Source organism: Podarcis muralis, chromosome 7 (genome assembly GCF_964188315.1).
Source record: "Podarcis muralis chromosome 7, rPodMur119.hap1.1, whole genome shotgun sequence".
In the NCBI taxonomy this organism is placed as follows: domain Eukaryota; kingdom Metazoa; phylum Chordata; class Lepidosauria; order Squamata; family Lacertidae; genus Podarcis; species Podarcis muralis.
The window spans coordinates 31464711-31476482 of record NC_135661.1 but is presented as its reverse complement, the minus strand read 5'-3'; the positions used below and the strand labels follow the sequence as shown (position 1 = coordinate 31476482).

General features: G+C 42.5%; 1 protein-coding gene across 2 annotated transcripts in view; it reads right to left on the bottom strand.

Moving 5' to 3' along the window:
• Positions 1–524: 524 nt before the first annotated feature.
• TSHZ3 (teashirt zinc finger homeobox 3) overlaps positions 525–11772 on the bottom strand; it is a 110878-nt gene continuing 99630 nt past the window's right edge. For both annotated transcript variants that reach the window (XM_028740297.2, XM_077931493.1), the window contains exon 2: positions 525–6352. In XM_028740297.2, coding sequence (XP_028596130.2) covers positions 3150–6352 — 3203 coding nt within the window. In that variant the 3' untranslated portion in view covers positions 525–3149. The remainder of the gene's footprint in view (positions 6353–11772) is intronic.

Genomic DNA, 11772 nt, shown 5'->3' with positions numbered 1-11772 from the left:
ATCCTGAAAATCATAAAAGTTGCCGTAATAAGTCTCGGGATTTTTCTCCATGTCAATTGAAAGGAGATGGAAGGAGCTCTCTAATCCGTGGAGGAACCTGCCAGGGCTCCTTGCTTCTCAGAACACTAATAATGCATTTAAGAGGCATTGCGTATCAGGATCTGATTTGGTTTGAATACACAGCTCTGCAAACGATCTATTTGCTTCCTCACAAAATGTTGCTTATAAACCCTCTTCTTTACAGTCAATCTTCCTGGAGGTTTAAAGGGGAGATATAACCTCCATTTCATTCTGTCCCCCCCCCCCCTTTTTCAAGGCAGCCTTTGAATATTTGCTCCCTTGCTCTTTAAATGCGAAAGTTCACAAAAACTCCCGTGATTTATGTATAGATTTCCGTCTGCCAACACCTGGCAGATGAAGGAGCCTCCTTAAGCTTCAGTCATAAACAGCAAGTATACAATTTAATTTTAATGTGCTCGTTAGTCGTAGCACATATCAGATATAATTGTGAACGCAACACAAAATTATAGCAAAAAAGACAATTTTAATGCGGCTGTAGAAAAAAGAAAAGAAAAGAAAGAAGGTTATATGAAGAGTCATATAATGGTGCCACATTGTCAACAACGGAAGAGGGGGCACAGAGGGTGCGATTCTGGGTCTGTGCTGTTTACATGCCAATATTGTACACATAGATTCTCATATGGTGTCAGCTGTCAGTTACTTCTGCAAATTAACTGCCAAAAATGGAGACGAACAGAATCACTTAGTGTGCTGGTAACCACGGGTTACCTTTCATATGCCTAAAGATAAAACTGCAGTATGAAATCTTGGGAGAATAATTAGGGAGAACAAAACAGAAAGTTACCAACTGAAAAGAAGAGAGAGAGGGAGAGAGAGAGAGAGAGAGAGAGAGAGAGAGAGAGAGAGAGGTGGAAAGGCATTCTACGATAGGAAATAACACAACCAAGAGTGCATATAAATAAGTGGAAGAGGGTATATCACAGAATGCCTCGTAACTTTTAAGCAAAGTATTACAGTACAAACATTTTAAAGGCTTTTTTTATCAATGTTTATGAAATACAGTACAAGGTTTTTTTCCCCCTTCAATTCTCCCACCCCCAAATAGATTTAACCCTTTGAGCACTGAGTTGATTTTGATTTTTTTCGCTTTTGAATTTTTATTATTATTATTTATTTTACTAATAAATACCTTTAAAATTCATGTTGTGCAAAATTAGGTGTAATGCACGCCAGTCCGTGGCTTCGTTTATCAGAATGCTTCTTCTTTCTTTCTTTTAAAAAAGGTAGCAAACAACGAATAAATATGTATAATTTAAACATGAACCTCTATCAATATAGATGTACTGTATAGCAAAAGGAAAACAACCATACTTTGCTTCAAGAATAATGTTTTTCTCTTTTTTGAACACTTTATAAATGCTATCGAGTGTATCTTTTCATATAATTTACATTATTCAGATGTTAAAAGAAAACCTTTTGACCTAGAAAAGAAATATACAATATTATTTTATATATTTATATATATATTTATATATTTATAGGTACCACTTATACTCGGAGCATATTAGGTACAAAAAAATTCACCCTTGATAAAAACGTTGAAGAAGAAGAAATGGCATTGTCCACAATCACATTTTCCATATGAGGATTCTGAAATCTGTACAATATATATATATACATCGACGTTTCAATGTGAAAATTATATAGCCTGAAAGTTCACGATGGGTGCCACCCCTGCAGTTGTGGGGGGTGCGATAGATAATTCCAACAAAAGGCATATCCAGAAGGAGCATCCTATGGTCCCCATTTGGCATGGTAGCCTACAACCAGATTCACAAGACATGTCCCAGAGAAAGAAAAGTAGCTCTCTTTGTTGATAACAGCAGGTGGTGTGGCAGGGCTCCACTGCTGCTCTGACTTCTGTCCAACTGAGTCTCAGCACCACACTGGGACAGAGAAGAGGAGGGCCTTGGTGGTGGTGGTCAGATCAGTGCAGTGTAAACGTGGCAGAGCGAATCCAGGGCTCTTGCAGCCTGTTTGCACCACACTGAACTTGCCACCCATTTGCCCCTTCTCCACTCCATCCCGATATGCTTTAGCAACTCAGTTGGGTGGAGGTGAGGTGAGCAGCATAGCAGTGCCACTCCATCAGTTGCTGCCTGTGGAAAGTTCAAGCAAACATCACACAAAGCCAAGCTGGGAGGACTGCTGGTCCACACCAGCCATAAGAACTAAGGGAAGAAAGGCCATTCTGGGCGAAGACAGGCTGAACAATCTGGACTATGGATACTGGAAGTGCTGAAACAAGGTATCAGATCCCTGAAACAGAAGTGATTTTGGACATCACGGGAAATGCCACCACCTAGGTGCTCAAGCAACTTGCGCATAAAGCTGGTAGCAATTCCATGCAACAGCCAAAGGGAAACTCACACAGGAGAAGCTGGTCTGCATTCTCAGGGTGAATCCTCTCCTTCAAACATTAACCAGCCAGATGCACAACCAACTAATGGACTGTGGCACGTCTTGTTCAAGCCCATTCTTAGAGTTGCTTGAATGTCTCCTTAGCTGTAAGGGGGTTGTTGTTGTTGTTGTAAAAAAGGAAAACATATACATACTTCATTAATATAATAATAATTATTATTATTTTTTTAAAAACCAAATTAATGCAAAAGTGCTTCAAAGTACTCAGAGGGCTAAAAATTTACAGGGTGAGAACGACCAGCACACTTGAATCACCATGGAAAAAGTGCACTAGAATTAGTTAATAAATGCTTAATTAAACTGTCTTGTTAATGCATGCAGCTCAAGGCATCGGAGGGATGCACAGCAACTAAACCCCAATTTACACAAAGTTCCAAACACTTACCACTGCGTTTTAACCTTCATATTTTACCAGTAACAACAGCTGATTATGCACCTCTATTAAACACTGTACAGTTATACAACGAAAGAGAGAAGTCGTTCAGGCCAAGAGTGACACCCCAGAGTTAAAGTAAAAATTATGTGCCAAGAACAGAAACTAAAAGGGGAGCTTTAAGGCGGGTTTTTTTGTTTGTTTGTTTTGGACAGTTTTCCTCAAAGCCAAGTACAATTGTCGTTGTAGTTTGGGTGTGTGTCAAAAGCAAATGCTACTGCTTTTCCAATTCACACACATAGAGAAGATGGTCCTCTGGAGACTTCCCGTGTGTTTTACTGAGATGGAGCTTAACGGCATGCTTGCTTGCAAAAGTCCTGTTGCAAAGTTTACACTGGTAGGAGGTCCCTATTTCTTCCTCCGGCGAAGGTGCCAACAGTTTCTCGGAGGGCGGCTTTGTTTGTGCTATCTGATTGTTAATCTGTTCACTGGACAGTTTGGACAAGTCTCGTAGCCTAAAACCTAGATGTGATTCAAGGTGACTGATGTACGTCGAAGGAGTTCTGATTTGGGAAGCACAGTCATTGCAAAAGAACACCGGGTGCCCAGTGTCCAAATTTTTAAGGAACTTTGTCCCCCCTGTCCTTCGGAGCTGGTATTTCACATTGGCCAGCCAGTGGCTAATAGTGGTCATTGAGAGCCCCGTAAACCTGGAAATGTGCATCCTCTCCTGAGGGCTCAAGTCCGACATGATGTATTTCCCCTCCGATGTCTGCCGCAAGCTGGCTGCAAACTGTGCCTGAAGAATGAGCAAATGCTGAGGGTTCCAGTTGGACTGGCGCCCCTTCCTCTTCTGAGCCGGGGTCGCCTCTTCCGGTTCCTCTATTGTAGTCCCGTCAATGTCAGATTTCTCAGAGATGCTGGAAGGCGTGGAGGATTTTGATGTGTGACTTTCTGTCAGGTTCTTCAGCATATCAGAGATATCTGACAAGGCATTCTCGCGTAGCGGCGAGTTTGACATGAATGACACAACTGCAGATGTCTTTGCCGTTGTCACTGTAGATGAAGAGGATGCTGAAGACACCGATGTGGATGACAAAAGCGCTGAACCCAAAGAGCAGCTTTTGTCACTCTTCCCTTTCGTCAAATCTATGGGCTGGTCATTGTTGATGTGATAAAAATAACGGTCTAAGTGGTCTGGCTTCTTGGACTGCAGAGGTGGGGTGGCCACAGCTGCCTTTTCCGCTAGGCTGTTGCTCATTTTAAAAAGCATGCTCATTGGGTCAAGGGCAGGCAAGGAAGGCTTAGCTGCCTTTCCAAGATGAATATTCATGACAGACTGCAATGCACTTAATGGGTTTACAAATGGCTGCTCTGGAGGGTGGTCGGTGATAATAGCTGTGCTGCTGCTCAAGGAACTTGTGATGGTCTTGACAAGCTCCTTACCATTTTCCACTGGTTCACCTGTTGGGCTGTCCTTGCAGCTCTCCCTCTGCGAAACAGGGCTATTCTGTTGGCTTTTGAACCCAATGTCATTGGAAGTGTCCATCTTGAGGGACTCGCTGACTTCACTGCTACATGGAGAAGGTGTCGCTCTCTTCATCGGAGATAGCTTCCCTGCTTCGGGCTCCTTCATTTTCTCTTCAACTTTGGCCACTTTCTCGGTTACTTTCTTGACCAGCTCTTCCATGGCATGGAAGTTGGTTTTTGGCACAGGGGACGTCTGACTGCTGGGCGGGGACACCAAAGGTTGGCTTTTCGTTGGTGATACTATTTCAGCATTTCCAAACATCGGCTTCAAAGGAGTACTTTTCCCCGACGAACCTAGGGACAACTTCATCATGTTGGGCAGCTGGTAGGCAGCATGAATACTGGGATAGCCACCCCAACTGGGTGTGCCATTCTGGGCTTTGTTAATAGCTGACGTGACCGTGTTTTCTAAAGATTTCAAGATATCCAGTCCCCCTTTGGGACTCTCTTCCAAGTCATTTTCAGTCAAATAATGATATTTTGAGGAGATATCATATTTTTCCTCATCCTCACTTGATTTTTCCTTGTCTTTCATCTTCTCATCAGCAATGATTCTGTCCTTATCAACTTCTTTCTTTACCTCCATGTTTAATTTTGGGGAGATGCTAGAGGGTGTATTGGAAGGAGACGTGAAGGTGGTGGCTGCCAGGGGCACGGACTGTACTTTCTCATCAAGCAAAGCCGTGATCGTTGGCGTGACAGGGGCCTCTATGATAGGCTTCCCTTTCTTCATGGCAGAATTGGTGACCTTAATGAAATGTCCTGTCACCATCATGTGGGCAGTGAGCTCCTGCAAAGTATCATGGGAACTCCCACATTCCATGCACTTAAGAATTTGAGATTTCCTTGCTTCAAAATGCCAAGCATAGCTGGCACCGTTCTGGTGTCCATAGCGATTATTCGGTGTGATGTAAGGATTGGAATTCTTTTGAAGTGCATCACTGGCATCAGAGATTGTTGCTTTTGGTGTCCCACCAGTGGAGTCTGGAGAACTTGGAAGTTCTAGCTCCAATGATGTTTTCTTTCTTGGGGCTGGGATTATTTTTGCTGCTACAGGGGTTACGGGTTCCTTCAGAGGCACTTTTTGGTAATGTTTTGTTTTGATCATGTGCACACTCAAGTCTTGAAGCGACTCAAATGAATGGCCACAGTACATACACTTTAAGACTTTCTGAGCATCTTCTTTCCCTTCCATTTCGAGCAAAGAGCGCTTACGAGGCTTGGACCACCTTTTGGGGTTATTGTTATCTGTTTCGTGGTTGTCATCCCGGTAATGTCCTGTTTCATTCATGTGCACCGTTAATTCCACTAATGTGTCATAGGCAGCGCTGCAGTCTTTACAGCGGAATTTACTGGCCCCAGTAAATATGGAGCCATAAAGTTTGCTGCTTTGTCTATACAACTGGACTGTGCTAAAAAGGCTAGGCTCAGGAAGGATCCTGTTCTGCGAGACCTGCTGCAGTGTCTTTGCCATGGCTGTCTGATGCCAGTCAAAGCTGCCGCTCCCACAGCTGCTGCTGCTACTGCTGCTGCTGCTGCTACTCCCATTGTTCTTCTCAGAGGTTGGCTGGTGGAGATTCAAGTTCAGGTTGGACCAGTAGGAGTTGGAGAGGAAGTTATTGTAGACAGCTTTCATCTGCTCCAAGCTGTCCGAGACAACAGACTCCTCCAGCTGGATGGAGACCTCTTTGCTCTCCTCCTCATTCTTGATGGAGCTGCTTTCAAAGTCGGCCATGCGATCACTGGTTTCGCTGATGTGCGACTCACTGTCCATCTCATGGCTGGAAAACTCGGCAGCTGGAGAGTTCTGGTAGCTCTGGCAGTTCTTAGTGAAGTCCTTCTCTGGACAGGCGTATTTGGCAGACGGTTCTCCATCGACCACGTTGTCGTCGGGTTCTAGGTCATCTTCTGCCATTGCTGCTGCCTTCAGTTCATCCGAAACGTAAGCTAGGAGGATAAAAAAGAGGAAGGAAAAGCAGAGAGAGAAAATTGGCGTTAGCAATTGCTGGTCTCATGTTATATATCAGCAGCTGGCATGTTTCACTCAACGAACCACATTTATTTATTAAAATTAAACAGTTAAAATTTAGTGTTTCTTCCAAGCAAGAGGAAAGGGGGGGGGGAGAGAGAAATCTGCTCTTCGAACATAATTTGCCACCTTATTCTTCTCAAGGGGCAACAGCTTGAAATTAAAACTAAATTTGAAATTAATGAAGCACATTCTGGAGGTGGCATTCATTTCTAAAGTAATAAATTACTTGTATCAACCTCAGAGACAGCAGTTCCTGTCTGTCAATTAATATGTCTTATGCTTCTCCTACCCCTAATGTATTTCTTAACAGACAGATTCACAATTTAAATTAAGCCAGATTTTTTTTTACTCATTACATTTTTGAGAACCAATCTTTAATAAAACTTAAAAACATCAATAAAGGAAAAAATCTCACAAACAACAACAACAAAAGTGCCTCAATTACAAGAAAATTAAAAGCTCATATTTGCATGTTGGGGCTGCTTAGAAAGGCAGGGATTACATTGAGAGTGAGGGCTTAACCGCAGAAGGCGTTTTGAGCCCAGAAGCAGCGACACGTTCAAACCTTTTTACATCTTCATTTTGCTCTGGGTTTTGGAGTTCTGAATTTTCTGATACTTTTTCCGGAACGTAAACCATGAACTATTAGAGCCCTCCATGCTCCCAGTTTCTTAATTTCTAAATTTTGTACAAATTGCCACACCTTATTTTTGTGATTGCATTTTTATTATTGTAAGCTGTTTTTATTCCCCCCCCCCAATAAATAAATAATGCTGTTGATTTGTTAGCAAAACAAAAAGTGCAAAGAAAATTTATGGTTCACATTTTTGATTCTTTGTTTTCATTCTTTTTAGGTTATGTTTGTTGCTTTTTTGGTTTAAACCGTTTTTCATATTGTGTTTCAATGCCTTGGGACCTTAGGGTGAAGGACAAGTAATAAATTATGATTATGATTGTTAATTATAGTAAGTATTAGGTACTTACTAGGTAAGTAATAGGAAGTACAAGAGTAGTCAACAATCAGTAATAAGGACTTCTTGGAAAACTTGAAGTCCTGAGTTTCTTTTTTCTTCTTAAATAGGAATTAATTTTGGATAGGGAAAAGCTAGGAGGGGACATCAGGTGAATCAATGTGGAAATATTACCCTAACAGAGATCCAACATCTCTATTACTTGTGCTACAAATGTCCAATTACTATTGCAAAGACTTCTTGACATGAAGCAAGAACAAGGAGAATGACAGCAGAAGCGAGATTGGGAAAATTTGTATGCTGCCCTTATTCTTCCAGAATAAATATATACAAGATCTTCCAGTGGACATTACAAATGTCAAAGTGTTTGCTCTTTAGACTACTTTGTCAATATTTACTCGCCATAAGCTACAGGGGTACCCAACAGAGATCCTGCACTGCACTGTGTTTTCTTTCAAGGATGAGAAATGGTGGTCTGAGGTTGCATTAAGGTTTTCGGTGACTCAGGTGGCTATTTAAAATCATTAAATTTCCTTCTCTCATTCTACGAGAACTTGGGGTCATCTAAAGAAGCTGAATGCTGGGAGATTCAGGACAGGCAAAAGAAAGTACCGTATTTTTTGCTCTATAAGACTCACTTTTTCCCTCCTAAAAAGTAAGGGGAAATGTGTGTCCGTCTTATGGAGCGAATGCAGGCTGCGCAGCTATCTCAGAAGCCAGAACAGTAAGAGGGATTGCTGCTTTCACTGCGCAGCGATCCCTCTTGCTGTTCTGGCTTCTGAGATTCAGAATATTTTTTTTTCTTGTTTTCCTCCTCCAAAAACTAGGTGCGTCTTGTGGTCTGGTGCGTCTTATAGAGCGAAAAATACGGTACTTTCTCACACAGCGCAGAGTTGAAACTATGGAACTTGCCCAGTGGTGGCCACCAATTTGGATGGCTTTAAAAGAGGATCAGAAAAATCCATGGAGGTGATGGTTATCAATGGCCACTAGCCATGACTGCAATGTTCTACCTCTGCTGTTGGAAGCAGAATGTCTCTGAATCCCAGTTGCAGGAAAAGGACTGCTGTGCTTGGGCTTCCATTTGTGGGCATCTGGTTGGACACTGTGAGGACAGGAAGCAGTGCTAAATGAGCCACTGGCCTGATCCAGGAGGCTCTTCTTATGTCCTTATGTCCTGAAATCTCACCAGCATGGGTGTGGTGGCTGGGACTGTTGGGAGTTGGAGTCCTACACCTTGGAAGGGCACCAGGTTGGGCAAGGCTGCCATAAGAGATCCCCAGTGGAACAGACCAACTGTCCAACTAGTTCAGCATCTTGTTCCAAAGTGATCAAAGAGGTACTTCTAGAAATCCCTAGAGAAGGGTTTGAAGGTAACACCTCTCCACTGTTGTTGCCTATCCAAAACAGTTGCTACTCAGCCTCTTGATAGATCTGTTCCTCATTAATTTAGCCAGCTAGGACTGCCTCCCTGCCCTGCTGTTCTTCACAACCAGACAACACAACCAGGGAAAAGATATGCATTCAGATATCTTCAACTATTTTCAGACTCAAATCATAGCAAATGAGATGTGCTACTCTACATATGTGCAGGTAGTAGAATCAACGGATTCTGTAATTAGGAATCTACATGGAATCCCCATGTTGGAATTTGCAAGAGTATCAGAAGTGTATTGAATACTGTGTATGTATGTGTGTGCTTGGTTGGGTGGGTGGGTTGCAGGGAGACTTACCCCAAAGACTGATGGATTGATAGCAATGCTTATTATTCTGTTCACCAGAAACATCGGGAACATTAATTTTGAATGGGTTGATTTGATTCATGCTTTACAACTGCTGCTAACTCCTGGTTCTTTTGTATGAAGTCTTTCTGAAGCCAGCAGAAATGTGAGTAAGTCACATTAACTGCTTCACTTCCCTGAACCCCACCACTCTAAGAATCCTTCATAGCCTTCTTCAGAAATGGTATACAAACACCTAGTCCCACACTTGATGTTGCTGTCCCCATCTCCCCCTGCTTATCCCATCACCCCCTCAGTCTTCCACACGTTGAGCAGAAGTTCTGTATTCAGCTAAACATGTGTGGTCTCCTCCTTGGGAACTTCTACCCAACACATGGAGGTCGGTGTGTGTGTGGAGTTGGCAGGGAGTGGCATGCAACATATCCCTCCTTCTCGTTGTCTCAAAAGTCTCTTCACCAAGCACTCCTTCCATCCTTCACACTCCCTAAATCTGCCAACATTATATTGACTGGTGTCATTGTTGTTGTTATTGTTAATTACCCACCCTTCACTCTATGGTCTCAGGGTGGGCAATAATAATAATAATAATAACATACTACCCTTCTATACAAGTCCACCTCTCCAAGTGAGCTTCTTGATATTTATGGCAGGATTCAGGCACAAAAACAGTTTATTTTCATGTCCAGATCTGAGTCAGTTCTCAAACCATGGTTTGTTGGGGTCTAAAAAGTCAGTCTGAAGCCACCTTTCAAATCACAGTTTGCACTAATTGTGATTTGAAAGATCATTGACAAACCACACTACTATGATTGGGGCAGCACCCTCAGACTCAATTCATATTTTTCCATCAGGTTGCTTCGGCAGGAAAGATGAGAAGAAGGCCTTGTTCCAACAGGTCTGCCAAAAGACCAGCTCCATCAAGTAACTCCTTACCTAAATTGTTTCTATGCCAGTTGGTCATTATAAAAGCTACTATTTAAGAACTGGTACTTGAGTTTGCTTCACCCCCCCCTTCCCTCCTTGTCTCCTTTCCCTTGTGTGTCATTTTTACATATATTGTAAGCTTGCCTGCTTGTTTTACCTGATTGTACATAAACCACTGGGAGCCATTTTGGCTGAAGAGCAGGGTACAAACACTTTAAGTAATAATGGCAGCAAAAACACCACCACAACTGCCATTAGACTCATCCAGCAAAGCCACCTGTCAGAATTGAAGGGAGCTGTAGTCCCACAACATCTGGAGGGCTCCAGGCTAAGTGAGGGCCAGTATTCATTTCCAAGAGTCTGCATCATGGAGAGTTGGGTGAACTTGAGAAGCTCTTTTCACAAATGCATATGCAAATCCATATTTGGATATGTGTTTAAATGCATATTTTATCACAAAATATTTTAATGTGTATTATATCTCAATGTATGCATTTCTAAATATATTTTAGCCTAAGATACCCTACAGTTTTACATATTCCAGTACATTTTCAGTCGATAATGGCACTGCGAAATTCAGAGAAGTGTTAGAGCTTTAGATTGTAATCTGCATACTAGTCCAGGAACTGAAAATTCTCCTCCATCCTCCTCTCCAGGTCAAGTTGCTTCTCCTTTTCAAACATTGCAAAAATAAGGCCCTTCCTCTTCCCTGTCCTCTTGGCAATACATTAGAATAGAATAGAATAGAATAGAATAGAATAGAATAGAATAGAATAGAATAGAATAGGTTAATGCTCTGTATCTCCTATTTCTTCTCTCTTCCACTGCCCCATCTTAATTCTCACCTCTCTCCAGACCTTTCACTCTGATGACAAAAATCACTCCTCTCATAGCCCAGGGCATGCCCATCATTAAAATTGCCTTCCTGCCTGCTCCCAGAACTGCCACAAATTTCTCACCCTTCCCTTTGGAGCCCTCTGTGGCCTTGTTCCCTGCCACCTTCAGACCTAGAACTCATATTACCTTTTCTTCCAGCTGCACAACAGTCAACCATCTAAAGGTCTCTCTTTTCCTTTCTAATGGAAGCTACAACAGAATTGTGAGGCTGCACCAACTCTTCCTTTCAAACTTCTCCTCAGAGCTCACTTTTGGCACAAACCCTTAACCCCAATGCCCTCACTGCATCTATGCTCCATCCCCTGAAAAGGAGATGACTACCTGAAGCACAGAGATCACACAGGTTATGGCATAAGTAGTTGGGATGTGAAAAATGTGCCTCCACACCCTCTCAAAGGTGGGAGCAGCATTGTATACATTTGAGTTCTTCAGTTTCGGATCTTCAGTTGTCGCTTGGACTAAAAAAAACATCATCCCTAGCCAGCTCAGCCAATTGTTAAGGATGCTGGAAATTGTAATCCAACAATCTCTGGGATCCCAAGGCTGAAAATAACTGGTCTACAATGACTAGCAGTGGCTCCCCAGGATTTTACACGAAGCCTACCTGGAGAGGTAGGGGACTGAATCTGGGAACTTTTGCAAGCAGACCCTCTGAGCTGCACCATGCCTTGGGCGTATTTAACAAGCCAGATCCCATGATTCCTGATTGGTACTGCAAGTCAAATGTGTTAATGCTATGCGTTCAAATAAGACAATTACACAGATGAGGATACAATGGGAGCGATAACAGAAAACGTGTTT